Raw genomic sequence first — 14,642 nt, forward strand, 5'->3', positions numbered from 1 at the left:
ACATTTTTTTGTGTTAGGATCAAAAGTTCCATCAGATAGTCCTTATGGGGGTCACAATTCAAACAGACCAATTTCAATGACTTCAACATAATTCAGGAGATTGTTTCTGTTAAAATGGTGTATCTATTCTGATGAATAGAATGATGGGAGAGCGTGGCGCAATGGTTAGTGTACTTGCCTTTAGTGCACAAGGTCCCGGGTTCGATTCCCGGCGGTGGCGATTTGCTGGGATATTGACTTGGAAAAAAAAGTCTGAAATTAATTGACAACCTCTGTAGATTATATTCAGACTTCTGCTCTCCCCATGATACATTTAGAATTGGGTGAATGAATCATGAAAGTACTCCATCCTTCGGAGGGGACGTTAAGCCGTCGGTCTCGTGTGCAGAGAGCCATACCTGTACATGAATCTCGCAGCCAGTTTAGAAAAGAGAAAGGGTGTTAACCCCTGACTGTTCCCAACCCGTCCCGGTTTTCAAATGGACCCCAATGGTAATAAGCTTCAATAGAGGCTTTCTTGGGTTATCTAGGGTTGTCAAAACTTGAACAAATCAAATCAAATCAAATGAACCATCAGTATCACCACGACACCAGTACCTACCTTGGAATCTTCTACAACTTTTACTTTGTTAGCAGCAACTTTGGCACCATCTTTAGGTTTTGCAGCATCACCAGGAGGTGGGTCTTTAGCATTGGGTACGGGTTTACCAAGAAATTGCAGTAGCTTTTGTCTGAAGGTCTCTCTTGTTCCTGATCTGCTGACAGAAAGAAAGAGGAAATTGGTGACAACAAGGACTTGGTAAACTTTTTTTTTTGCTGAGGAAGTCAAAACTATTATTCCCCATACATGTAAGATGTTATTTTCTGGGTTTTTTTTCCTTGACTTTAAATAAGTTTAAATAATTTAAAGTTCATTACACTGTTCATTACACAGAGGTGTGAGGCCACCGACAAAAAAGATGAAATTACGAAAAAAAAAAGCTGGAAAACGGATACATTTTGTCAATAAAAAAGCTGAAATCAGCTTAAAAGCTGAACTTTCAACACCCCTGATTACAGACAAGGGTTCTCTTTGCAATGCCCAGATCTACATTGAAGCTTCCAGCAAGTTTAAGCTTAACCCCCTTTAGCCCTACTGACTATTCTTACCTTATCCCTGATTGGCTCAATACATGATATACCCCCTCTTTGTAACCAATCAAAATAGCTCTTAGAGGCCCACAAATCTGATAGTAGTGCCCACTGGAATAAATACTGCTTTGTATTTTATTTATGAAAATTGTCTAGCTACAATCTTTAAGAAAAGTCTTGGAACACTTTAGGGCAATGAATAGAAAACTGTCACCCCTCGCCCCCGTGCAATGTTGAGAAATACCAATGTCTTCAGTAGTTTCCATGTGTTCCAGCATTGATTGATGGGGAGGGGGAAGGGTAAATCTTTGTTGTAGATGTCCTGTTTGTTCCCCAGCACAATATACGTCATTTCCATGATCTGAACAAATTCTGCACAGAAATTCGACAAAGTGTTCCAAGTATTTTTTCCAAAATTGCAGGTCAAGGATATTTGTTCCATTCAGCAGTTGACCTAAATGGGCTATTCCATAAAAATCCATACTACCCCTGTGGAAGATTTAGCTAGAGTCTTCCACGGAGGGAGTAAGAGTTTCGAATAGAATATACAATTGGGTAGCTTCCATTTGAAATACTCACACCAGTTGTGGAAGATATAGGTAAAGTGATAAAACAGGGGGAGTATGGGTTTCAAAATGATTAACCCTGACCAATTACATTTGAAAAACTTACTCCCCTTGTGGAAGATATTTCCCAAATATTCATCTCTTTGTGGTTTCTTCTATTTTATTTGACTCACAGTGATAAAGCTTTTGGTGCCAGGTCACTCTCCACAACAAATAGCGACGGGAAACTTTGAATGAACCATTTATCAACCAACGGATTATCTGCCATCAGAGTCCGGCACACAGTAACCTCCTTACTATGAGGAATCATGTCCAGTATGAGCTGAAATGATACAAAAAATATGACAGGAAAATTAATGTTATTGATAATATATCTGTGCGAAATGATAGCACAAGAATGACACGAGATTATAAACTCTGTCAACCAATGATTTTCTGCACAGGAGGGTCAATCTCATACTATCATATGTGACACAATCTGATCCACGGAGGCCAAAGAAGGCATTTTCCAGTTACTATAATTATTACTGAAAACACCAAAGGTCTAGCAATGTGTTGTTTATTTTGTATTGTGTATTTTCTTATGTATTGTATTGTTTTATACATCATAGGTTTGCATTTATCTCAATTTCAAATTTGCTGCATTTGGCTTAAGATGGAAAAGCATATGTGAATAAACTACTTTGAATTGAATTGAATTGGCTTTCATAATTACTGATCTTCCTTGAAATCCTCTTAAGGGGGTACTACACCCCTGCCCAATTTTGTGCCTATTTTTGCATTTTTCTCAAAAATTATAGCGCATTGGTGGCAAGTAAGATATGGATTTTATAGGGCAAGGACTACAACTACTGCACTGGAAATTTTATTTCAGCACAGACAACAGTTGTGGAGTTACAGTCAAAAATGAGGAAAACCAATATTTGATCAATAAATCAATAACTACTTGCCTTGAGTTGCTGAATTTCCAGTGCAGTAGTTGTAGTCCTTGCCCTATAATATACATATCTTACTTGTCACCAATGTGCTATAATTTTTGAGAAAATACAAAATAGGCACAAAATTGGCCAGGGTGTAGTACCCCTTAAAAGGGACCTTTTCACTAACCACTGTTTTGGGTAAAGATTTTTGTTTGTGAAATCCCTAGCCTCTTTTGAACACAAAAGTGCAGGCCAAGTAATTCTTTTTTCTTCCGAAATTATTCCTAATATTGTACACTGTAAACATGGGCTAGATGAGGAAACGGAAAAAAGAAGAACATTTTTTGGCATGCCATATGACCCAATTTTGCTCGATCACACCATACATAGAATTGTGACTTCATTACACAGATGCAATTAAATTATTGAAAAATACAATGGGTGTCGATCTGCAAAATACAGAATGCATTGCCACGTCACATACATTCCTGCATTGCATCAATGAATCTGAAAAGAACTTATATCAAATCAAATCCTGACTTTGATAACAAAAATATAACAATTTGAACTAATCAAAGAGAAGATCTACAATCATTGTAGTAGGTCTATGATGACTAGAGCTATGTACAATAATTACAGATTGAATTTGTTCTATAGCTAGCTGTCTCAATCATGTGTTAGCAGAGCTACAAATTATAGGTCTTATGTTATTGTTAGTGTGTACATTATGATATGTTCTAAAAGTATAACATGTGACGTGATATATCGAAAGGAGACAATTATGGGCAGGATCGTAAATAGAGAAATACCCAAAAATCTGCCCGGGGGTGATTTTTTCACAATTTGGGTTTTTTGCAAATTTGTGATGCTAATAATGTTTAAAATATTGTCTGATAGTGTCACATCGGAATATAATTGTTATCATGTGTCCTTAAGGGCCAAACAAACAAACAAACGAACACTGTTTAAACAATACAAAAGTAGGTCACTTTTTGATTCACTCATCATCATCTTTAGCTGCGGAGCAGGTGACCACAAGATTTCTCCATGCACATTCTGTGTCAAATTTAGTGAACCAAAATGACATGCACAACAAACTAACATAAAGATACGACAAAATGAACTGATCTGCCTAAATGTTTTATTACGCACAAAGATAGTCTCTAGATCAATGGTTTCCAACAGGAAATAATGTTTAGTAACAAAAACATCATCAAAGCATTAATTTTACAAGCCAAACTTCCCTTTGAAATCAAATTACTATTTTTCTGAACTGAATATGATATGGATTTCTTTTTGTGCTTGTCACAATGTGAAATACATAATGTGTATGTAATAAACATTTCAATATTATTTTATCACTTTTTTGGTAGGACTGGCTAGCAAACATTTAAAAATGTGTAATATATATTATGCATACTATATTCTCTCTAATTAAAGCCCTCAGGATGTTGCATTTTCCAAGGAGGTATTATTAATTAGGTGTATTTTACGAGGGGGTATCAAAAAGTTTTAGAAATCGCCCAGAAGTGAAAGAGCTATATCAATGAAATTTTGTCAGTGTAATCACTGGTCCTTATGTACACTATGGTGCAAAAATGGTCTCATAAGTATGTTTACTTTTTTTACAGGTGGCACTAGATGCCAATAACCTGCTGCCCCAGTTACTGCGCATAAACTGCAAGATAGAGAAAATTGAGGCAAGCAGCATTATTAAGATCCTGCTTTTGAAGGGTTGCAGTGCCTGAAAATTGATGATGAAATGAAAGTTATCTTCGGTGGTGATTGTGATATGTCTCTGTTGCTTTTTGGAAAAGGAATTTTTATTTCATCACAGATTTTCTGGGCACTGTAACCCTTAAAATGGAACTTAATCATGCTGCATGCCTCAATTTTCTCCATTTTGCTGGTTATGCGGTTACATAGACAGGTAGTGACATCTAGCTCCTGTAAAAAAAAAGTAAACATACTTATGAGACCATTTTTGCACCATAGTGTACATATAGGACCAGTGATTGCACTGACAAAATTTCATTGATATAGCTCTTTCACTTCTGGGCATTTCTAAAACTTTTTGATACCCCTCGCATAATGATAATTCCCATCAAAAACATTGACATAATTTCGCTACTGTAAAATCTGTTGATAACAATGGCTACACACATGAATATCGTGAAATCGGCGATCATATGTTCGAAAATACATGTACTGTAATGTATTTTGATAGGATTTATGGACCACTTTGATTGGAAAGTTGTGTGAAAGGAGTATTGAGTACAACCAAGACCTGTACACTATATTCATAGACCAAGAGAAGGCGTTTGATCGAGTAAACAGAGATCTACTCTGGACTGTGCTAGAAGACTACGGTGTAAAAGGGCAACTGCTGGACAGTGTGAGAGCCATCTACAGGGGCAGCCTCTGTACTGTCAGGACAAGGACCGGACTCACCAAGTGGTTTCCTGTGAAGTCAGGTGTCCGACAAGGATGTGTCCTCTAGCCTCTCCTGTTCCTCATTTTTATGGACAGGATCACCCAAGAAGCAAATCTAGATGAAGAAGCTCTCAATGAACTACTGTTTGCAGATGATCAATGTCTCATCCACCAAGACAGCCTTAGCTTACAAAACCACACCAACAGACTGCACGCAACCTGCCAAAAGTATGGCATGAGCATAAGCATCCCAAAGACAGAAACCATGCTGATCAGCCGATCCCAAAATACCTTGGACATCAAGATTGACAACACAACCCTCCAGCAATCAAAGGAGTTTAAGTATCTGGGCAGCATCTTTACTGAAGACGGGAAGATAGACCGAGAAATTGAAACCAGATGCCAGAAAGCAAACAACATCACCTTCATGCTTGGGCCTATACTTTCCCACCCAGCTGTGCCAATGGATGCAAAAGAACAATCATCAACGCAATCTATACCCCGACTCTCTGCTACCAGGCACAAACATGGGCTATGAACAAAAAGACTGAACAGAAGATCACCACCTGTGAAATGAAATGCCTACGAAAAGCTGTAAACAAGACACGACGGGACAAAATTAGGAATGAAGTCATCAGAGACATGGTTGGCACCAAGCCTATGCTAGACCAGATTGAAAGCCATCGCATCAAATGGTTTGGTCATCTTATCGCCTGCCCACAAATCAACCAGCCCTGCGGTCCTACAACAGCAAACTGTCCGGTACCAAACCTGTCGGAAGGCCAAGAAGAAGATGGATTGAGGGGGTCAAGAAAATCCTGACAAGGCACAATACCAACCTGACAGATACTACCCATGCAGCCCAAGACAGACGTCCCATCATTTCCCCGCGACTCTGAGAGGAATAAGCGGAGGACAAAAGTAAAGTAAAGTAAGTTTGATTGGAAAAACTGGTGGCTGTTTATTAGAAGGGGTCACATTAATTAGAGAGAACATGGTATTTCATTTTGTGCAATACAAAAGACCACTGATTGAAGATGACACTAGCCCCTTAGGCAAGTTGTAACATCACTAGCATGGATGTAACTTGCTTAAGTTTTTGTCAGAGAGAGCGTGCAGAGCGTTTACGGGTTCTGATTGGCTGAATCAATCGTTTGACAATGGTAGCAACAGACTGATAATCTGATTGGCCAATTGTGCGTCAAATCGTTGGTCGGCGCAGATCAGCACACTTGAAGTGAACACAAAGCTCCACGTATGGCGCTCATTAACAGGACGCTCGCGTAAATCTAAGCAAGGGACTGCCGTACTTCTCTGAAACCTAGTGTAGTTGTAAATTTGAGTGTTGTATTAGAATTTCACTTATTGTCATACACTTGACACTTCTGGGTAAAAAATAATTATTTATTATCTTTATCTGCAACCTTCATTTGCAGGATGAATGACTGTTTGTTTTCTGTATTCTGTGAATTCTGTGATAAGGAAAGGGATGTCTTATGTAAACTTTATTGTAGTCCTGGTAGTGTCCATCAATGGAATTAAGGTGAGGCTGCTAAGTTAATTAGTACCACTCGTTTATGAACTAAAATCCACTTTGTGTTCCCATTTAGAGTAGGGGTGTGATTTTCGGGGTAATTTTGTGTTGAATTTGAATGCATTTTGATTATAGAGTATGACATAAATACAAATTATCAATTTTCATATTAAAAACACAAACAATCATGCAAATTTTTTATTATTTTTTTTTAAGTCAACCATGAATGATCTTAGCATTTAGGTCTAGGTCCTGGGGACACTACAAAACCAAAAAAAAAAATAACTTACTTTTTTTTTTTTTGAATTTGGGCACTTTTCGGGCAGGGTATTTCCTGCCGGGTAATGTAATCTCGGGCAGGATACCAGCGAGCCCGCCCGAAAATCCCTGGCTTAATTTAGAGCACTTGTAATATGAAAAATAAAGCAAAGAAATCAGTAAAATCACCAAATTGGTTGATAAAAATATGATTTAAAATTTACACTCATGTGCTTTTTTTTTCTTTGGGCACTCTCCCTGCTTTGTTTTGTCTTGAAGTTATGAATAATTTTACTTGTCTTGACATTTTCTAAATAAATGAATAAATGAACGGATGAACAAACCAATAAATCACCAAATTAATGCACAAACAATAAATACAACTGCCTTGTTTGCATGCCCTGTAATATTTAATTTTTTTCCAGGTTAGTACCACCTTAACAACTGACTGAAGATAGCATTTGTTCAAGGTGGATATTAACAAACTTGTAGCAACTATGCTGGAAAGTCAATATCACACATGTGACCGAGCACAACTTTTATATTTGTCTAGTGTACCAAATCATCAGTAGTGAATGAATGGACTACAACCAACAATACGTCATTTCCATCATTATACTTCCTGATACTAGTTGTTGTCACTGTATGTGTGAAAATTTATATGCAACCACTTGTTACTTACAGCACAGACCACAGCAACAAAATCTTGTTAAGATAAGGAACAAGGATACTACCGACTACCATAGGACGCACACCATCATGTCAGCAGCAATAAAACCTCCAGTTCAGCCGCGGAAGAAATCCGTCAAGTTACTGACTTGCCACAAATGTAACGAGAATTTTGACGATGGCCGTCACCAAGCCAAATGCCTACCATGCCTGCACACATACTGCAAGTCTTGCCTCATGCGACATTCCGGCAGACGACAGAAATTTAATTGTCCTGGCTGCAACAAGGAAGTTGTTCTACCTGGTGGCACCATTGATAGTCTGCCTAATAATTTTCTTGTTCAGAATATGAAAGGTAAATTTGATTATTATACATGGTAAAATATTAATTCAAATTCAGAATGTACCATATACATGTGTATATCTGTTTCAAGGAATCCCTATAGTATGTATGATTCTTTATTCATTTATTTTACACTGTTCCACTGTAATTTTCTATTTTAATTACAATGGACAAGTTCAAATTGAAAAAAAAAGCATGCACACTGCCATAGGCGTACCAAATGGCCATAAATGCGACTTATGTTGGCGGCACATCCGTATGGTCATTTGTACTGAGTACAAAAAAATGTACCCTCTACCTGGGAGACTGAGAAACATAAAGGCCAAAAGCTAAGACCATTTGCCTTTTTGGTAGACCACTCTGGTGGAAAATTTGATGTTGTTTTCTGAAAAATTTTGTTATCCAGTCCTGGGCCAGTTCTCAGTGAAATTTATACCGGAGATAACTTAATATATTATTGTTAGAAAATTAAAATACATTAACATGTAGCTATAAAAATTCTAGGAACAAATCATGTTTTGATTTAAATTACAATGAGTTGAGGACTAAAAAAAGTAGGGAAAACTTTGAATTGGTATAAAAATGTGATAATATCGGATAACACCTCCATTTCTGTGTTTCATAACTATTATTAATACAAAATAACACAAAATACTGGCACACCCACAGTCCAAAAGTTTCAATTTGTGGTCTTGATTTGTTTTTAATCACCAGCTGGGCGGATATGATTTCCTATTTCATGGAATAGTACTTCCATCCTGGATGCTGTTTTTATGCAAAAATGGGCTATTCTAGTTGATATTCATACACTCTCTATCATTCCTATGGAAGACAAGACAGGAATTTCAAATAGGGTTACCTGAATGCAGGCCTGATTGTGGTCCTAAAAAAAAAATCTGTTTTGGTTTAAGTTGGCGAACAGAGGGAGCGGAGCGACCGTAGTATCGCCCCTCATGGCGGGGGGTCCAGGGCAACACCCCAGTGGGGTCCAGGGGTGAAGGCCCCGAATCTCCTGGGTTTTAGCCATATCAGAGGGTAAAAATTGGGTTTCTGAAGCATATAATTGTATGGGTTTTTTCTCAAATTGTTTTTCATTTTTAATGCATGCAACCCCTAAAAAGTTTATAATTAACACTTTCTTAATTTCCCCACTAACAAAAACCGATTTAAATTGGGGAATAATCAGGCCTGTGAATGACTCCATTTGAAATTTACACTCCCTGTATAGGTCATATCTTCCATAGGGGGTGTATGGATTTCAATTAGAACAGCCCAGTGGTCAAGATGGCCAAGGAAGCAAACTAGGATACAGTTACTACAGTATATCTCAAACAAATATCAACAATTTTGCTAGAAATATAATACATGTTAAAGAGATATAAGTATATTTTATATTTGTTTTGCTTTCTAACTGAAATAAAAAAAAAGGGTTTGGGCATGAAAAACAAAAAGCCCTGTTCTATGGGCAGACACACATTCAAAGTCTTTCGGTCGGGATATTTTTAATGTTTTTTTTTTCTTTCTGGGAGAGGTAAAATGAACATAAGAATCTGAGGAAGCCTGAAAAATCTGAACAATTTTTGTATACATGTTTTCCAAAAATTTCAGTCAAAAACAATCCATTTCTGCAAAAAAAAACCCTGGCTATTTGTACTTGCATGTAACAAAAAAATCTCCAAAATGCAAAATCTGTGTCAGTCCGGCCCAACGAACAGTTTTTTCCTGTCGCTATTGAACTCTGAATCTAAATCTGCTGATCACTGATCGTTTTGCTTGCTAAATTGGCCAATCTGATCCGGGGGATTCCAACCGGATCTGTACAATACCGGTACCAAATATAACAAGTCCTACACCCAGGGGCGTAGCCAGCTTTCTTGGTCGGGGGGGGCAAATTTTTTTTCCGGGGCACAGCTGAAAAAAAATTGCAGTTGCAACATGAAATTTTAGGCTTTATTGGGGCGATATGCGTGTGTAGCGCACAAAAAATTTTGAATTTGACAATATTTTTGCCCATGATCGCGACGAAAATTGCTCTATTGTGACAATGTGCGCGTGCGTATTTGACACTATTTTGGCCCATGATCGGGGTGAGTTTTGATGAAAAAGGGCTCCTTGCCCTTTTTCTTTTCCTGTGCCCTCCAGATTTTTTCTTTCATTTTTGGTCAGAGGGGCACCTTTCCTTTCATTTTTTGTCAGGCCCCCGCTGGCTACGCTACTGCCTACACCCCTTGAGATATTTAGACCAGATAAGGTCAAAATCGGACCAATTCGGGATCTGATCTGCTTATCACTAATTTGAATCTGCTTATTAATGATTCTTACATGAGACTTCGAATTTTAATTTTAATCTTGTTGCATTCCAAATCTCATTTTAATTTTGTTCCATTTCAATTCTGAAATTAGGGAACAAACAGAAGATCGTCCTATAAACGAAACCAGGGTTTTTTTTTTACCTCCTCTCTCCTTGCCTGCAATCAGGGGCTTCGCCAGCCTTTTATTGTGTGTGTGTGGGGGCCAAAACAAAAATTTTGTCCCCGTTTGTCAATATTTTGTGATTTTTGTCCCATTGTGGGGGGGGGGGCAAATTTTCATCCCCTTTTGTCAATTATTTGGTCACATTTTTAGTCATTTAAATAACAATTTACCTCTTTCCCTTCCCCATTTTATCCCTGAAAAAATTTGATGGGGGGGAGAATTGCACAACAGTTCCCCTGGTTATGTCACTGCCTTAAACATAATCATGAGATGTTGAAAATTCATCACCATCTGAAGTTCTGATCGATATATTGCAACCTTTTAATGTTTCAAATGTAATTGATCTCTTTGACCCCTCCCCTAAATGAAACTTGTATGGGACATCATCATTTCTCAACTTTCCTGGATATCATCAATTGCTTGCTTGTTCTGCTCCCCTAAAATGTTTGAGTTTTTGTGATTTTTGTGGAGAGATTAACATTTTGAATTTGGTTATTTTGATTCTACAGGTCACCAAGACATCTTCAAAGACAAGATAGCATGTGGCAACTGCCAAGAGGAAGGCAACCAGGCCATGAGCTTCTGCCATGACTGCAGCTGCTTCCAATGTCAGACCTGCGTAGACAACCACCACAAGATGAAAGCCTTGAATCACCACAAGTTGTCCACGATCAAAGATCTCCAGGAGAAATCTTACAACCCTCTGATGCAGAACCACTGTCAAAAGCACCCCATGCAGACCCTGACCCTATACTGCAGAAATCGTGAATGTCGCTCGGCAGCGTGCGCCTCTTGCGGCCACACGAACCACCGCGGTCACGACCTCATCGATCTCACGGCAGCTGCTGATGAGATCCGCGCAGACGTGAGGATTCTGTCGTCACAGGTGAATAAGAAGAGTCAGAAGATGGCCCGTATGCGGACAATACTGGAGAAGGCAGAGAAAACTTTGTTGGACACTTTCAATCAGAAACAGAGAGATATGTACGAGTCTGTGCAGCAGGTTTACTCATTGATAGATTCTCGTTACAATGATGCCCAGGCCAACTTGAAGCAACTCTTCCAAACTGAAAATGACCGATTAACTGGAAACTTTAAGACCATTGACTCACTTACCGCGCAGATGAGTAGTGCTTGCGAGTTCGCTGAAGACGCCTGTGATATGGGACACCCAACTCAGCTTTTAGCCGCGCAGACGCAAATCCTAGATCGCTTACGAGAACTCGAGCAAACTCCGGTACCTGAAAATGCGGCCCACAATGCGGATCTTCAGTTCACCGCTAAGCACCACTCGGCCCTCACGCAGATTCAAGAATTGCTGCAACACTTGTACGATGTTGATGGCCCTCAGCCAGGCCCTAGTACTAAGGGTAAAGGCAACTTGCGTAAGCCTCCAGCTCCTGGACCATCCCCACCCTCGCCATTATTACCGCAACGTGTACCCCAAGCAGACCCGACTAAATGCTCGATCCAACTGAAGAAACAGAGTGAGAGGAAGTGGTGTTATCGTGGCATTATACAGGCTGTTGACTTCAGCGGGAAACCCATAAAAGGTGGTGGTGCCGCGATCGATGCACGTCTGGACGACGGCAAGGTCCTGATTGTCAATGACAGCAAGGATGGTACATACTGGTTTGATTATGAGGACAATGCATATGGTAATTCCATTCATGTGAAGATCAATAGTACCACAATGGTTGGCAGCCCATTTAAAGGCTAGGAAAGGTCTTTACAGGCCATTCTGCTCGCTCAGTAGCATAGCCAGTGGGGGGGGGGGCAGGTGAGGCAGAGTGCCCCCTGACAAAAAATGAAAGAGAAAAGTGCCCCCCTGACAAAAAATGAAAAAAAAATTCAGGAAGGCAAAGGGAAAGAAAAGGGCAAGGAGCCTGTTTCCCACCAAAATGGTAAGATTCGCTTTGTAGAATATGAAATAAGGTTCGGTATGGGGCTGGGACTAGGGTTAGGGTTAAAAAAGGTTCTAAGGGTTAGATTCGACATAGCGAACTTTGTTTGATATGACATAGCATATTTTTGATATGATAAACTTTTGACATAGCGAGCCAACAACATAGCGAGCTGTAACCCTTGATAATGGTGTATAACAAAGCTCACTTAAATCATAACCAGGATTTTTGAAAATTTCTTAAAATGTAAATTATGGAGCAAAATATAAACATACGCAGGTATGATGTTGCACAATTCTTGCCACAAACTGTTTTTATAGGATGCAAGTTTTCTTTAAATTGCACCATTTTTTTGTATTATATACATGTATATTTATATTATGACATATTTTCATATATCTGTCAATATTTCTATTAGAGCCATACTGTACGATCTTATAATTGTTGTTCATATTTTATTAATGATATACAATTTAACTCAACCTTTTCAAATCTCTCTGTGTTATGGATCGATTTCATTTTGTAATTACTGATGGCAACCACTGTCACAGGGTTGCCAAATTTAACCAATCACAAGCCTCAGTGGCAGTTGAGATTATAAAGCATTTTCTTTCTCTTGACCCAAAGGCTGACAGTAAAATTGTTCACTTGATTGTTGAGAGTGGCCTTATTTTCCTTGCTCTTTATCTTCAAATCTGTTCCTCACTTCTCTTGCCATATAGGCCAGCATGCTTATAATATGCTTTTTAGCCTGGCATTTTGTTTGAGCCTGGTCCAGTGGTCCTATCTGGACCTGGACCCAGGTGTGTTTCAAACACACAAACAAACATCTTGAATCCGTAAATAAATTCATCAAGATTGTTCATAATTCATATTTTGCAAATGTTCTTTTGTACAAATCCAAATGAATTTTGGTATAAAGACCTTAAACATACCTCAATGACGTTTCGTATTACACCGTAGTACTTTCTCAAATTGACTGATTAACTCTCACACTCCTCGTCTGTTCGAGTTCCAGCAGGAAACAGACGAGGCGTGTGGGAGTTGATCAGTCAATTTGAGAAAGTACTATGGTGTAGTATGAAACGTCATTGAGGTATGTTTAAGGTCTTTATACTGAAATACATTTGGTTTGTACTAAAAGAACATTTGCTTATCCTGAATCTTTGTAAATCACTTTTATATACCTAGTACCCAGCATTTTATTTTTATATTGTATTCTTGTAATTGATTTTATGTTATGTGTTTTTGTACTGTATGTCACTCATAACCCAGATTTGCGTGGTCTTTGTAACTAAACTAAACTAAACTAAACTAAACTAAACTAAACTATAAAACTATAATATGAAATTGGTTAATTTTTTTCAAACTTGATTTTTTGGCATATTTGTAATATTTTATATGTCCCAACTTGCACCTAAATGGAATCAGCCAAATTTGATGTGGTGTTTGTAGGTCAACTTCCAACATCATGTTGTCATTTCTGAGAACAAAATAGTCAGTGGGGTTTCTTTCACTTTACCTTGTTATTTTGTCTTAAAATGGACGGAAACCCTTACCATAGTTTTGACTAATTCTGCAGTTTTTTGATGATATCCTGACAGTTATTATTAATAATATTATTTCAGCATTTTAGGTAAAGAATGACCAAATTAAAATCTGATGGAAATCATACATTATTGCTTTAATAAATTGTTTTCACTGTAAGTGTTTCAGTGAGCAGGTTTATTAAAAAACAAAAAATACAGCATATACTGTATTCTACCTAATTAGCCCTGGGGGCTCATTGTAATGTAATTAAAATTATGAAGCAACATAACTCCATATCTTGCCCAACACTGTGCTTGGTTCTATATTTGAAGAGCTTTGTTGCAAAACCCCTTACATCCACTTGCCCAATTTTGGGAACACATCAAAAATCACCGATATATGGGGTTTGCAACAACAGCAGTTTTGGATCCCGCCAAAAACTGCTTTTGTTGAAAACCCCCTTATATCAATAATTTTTTGATGATTTTTTGATGTGTTCTCAAAATTGGGCAAGTGGATGTAAGGGGTTTTGCAACAAAGCTCTTCATTTGATCGGCTTTATGGCAGGAGTTCCCCAACTTTTTTTCGATGACCCAAATTTTGTAAGAAAAATAAGGTGTGACCCACAGCATAACACAAATGCTGTTATTTACCGAAACTCATCAGCGGCATACGGACAAAATTACTTAAGGGGCACAATTTCCAAGTCTTTACGCTGACTGGCTCCAAAAATGACTTTTACTGTGACAAAAGCGCACAAAAATGTGCAATTTTAATGCTAAATTGTGTCAAAATGGTGTTACATTATGACCAATACGATGGTACCCTGCATTTTAATGCACAGTTTGGGAACAACTGCCTTATGGTCTTAATGGCACA

The 14,642-nt window shown here is 38.2% G+C and overlaps 2 protein-coding genes across 2 annotated transcripts in view; one reads left to right on the top strand and one right to left on the bottom strand.

Annotated features, from left to right (window-relative positions):
- LOC140137664 (sulfhydryl oxidase 2-like) overlaps positions 1–14,642 on the bottom strand; it is a 41,909-nt gene that overhangs the window by 10,832 nt on the left and 16,435 nt on the right. The window contains exons 6-7 of the mRNA XM_072159399.1: positions 1,871–2,019; positions 602–755 (exon numbers count right to left, since the gene is read on the bottom strand). Of these exons, the coding sequence (XP_072015500.1) occupies positions 602–755; positions 1,871–2,019 (303 nt within the window). The remainder of the gene's footprint in view (positions 1–601; positions 756–1,870; positions 2,020–14,642) is intronic.
- LOC140137666 (E3 ubiquitin-protein ligase TRIM56-like) lies at positions 7,447–12,581 on the top strand. Its single transcript, XM_072159400.1, has 2 exons — positions 7,447–7,866; positions 10,839–12,581. Exons 1-2 carry the CDS (start codon positions 7,488–7,490, stop codon positions 12,047–12,049), a joined length of 1,590 nt encoding a protein of 529 aa, XP_072015501.1. The 5' UTR covers positions 7,447–7,487; the 3' UTR covers positions 12,050–12,581.

This window comes from Amphiura filiformis, chromosome 17 (assembly GCF_039555335.1).
Source record: "Amphiura filiformis chromosome 17, Afil_fr2py, whole genome shotgun sequence".
NCBI lineage: Eukaryota > Metazoa > Echinodermata > Ophiuroidea > Amphilepidida > Amphiuridae > Amphiura > Amphiura filiformis.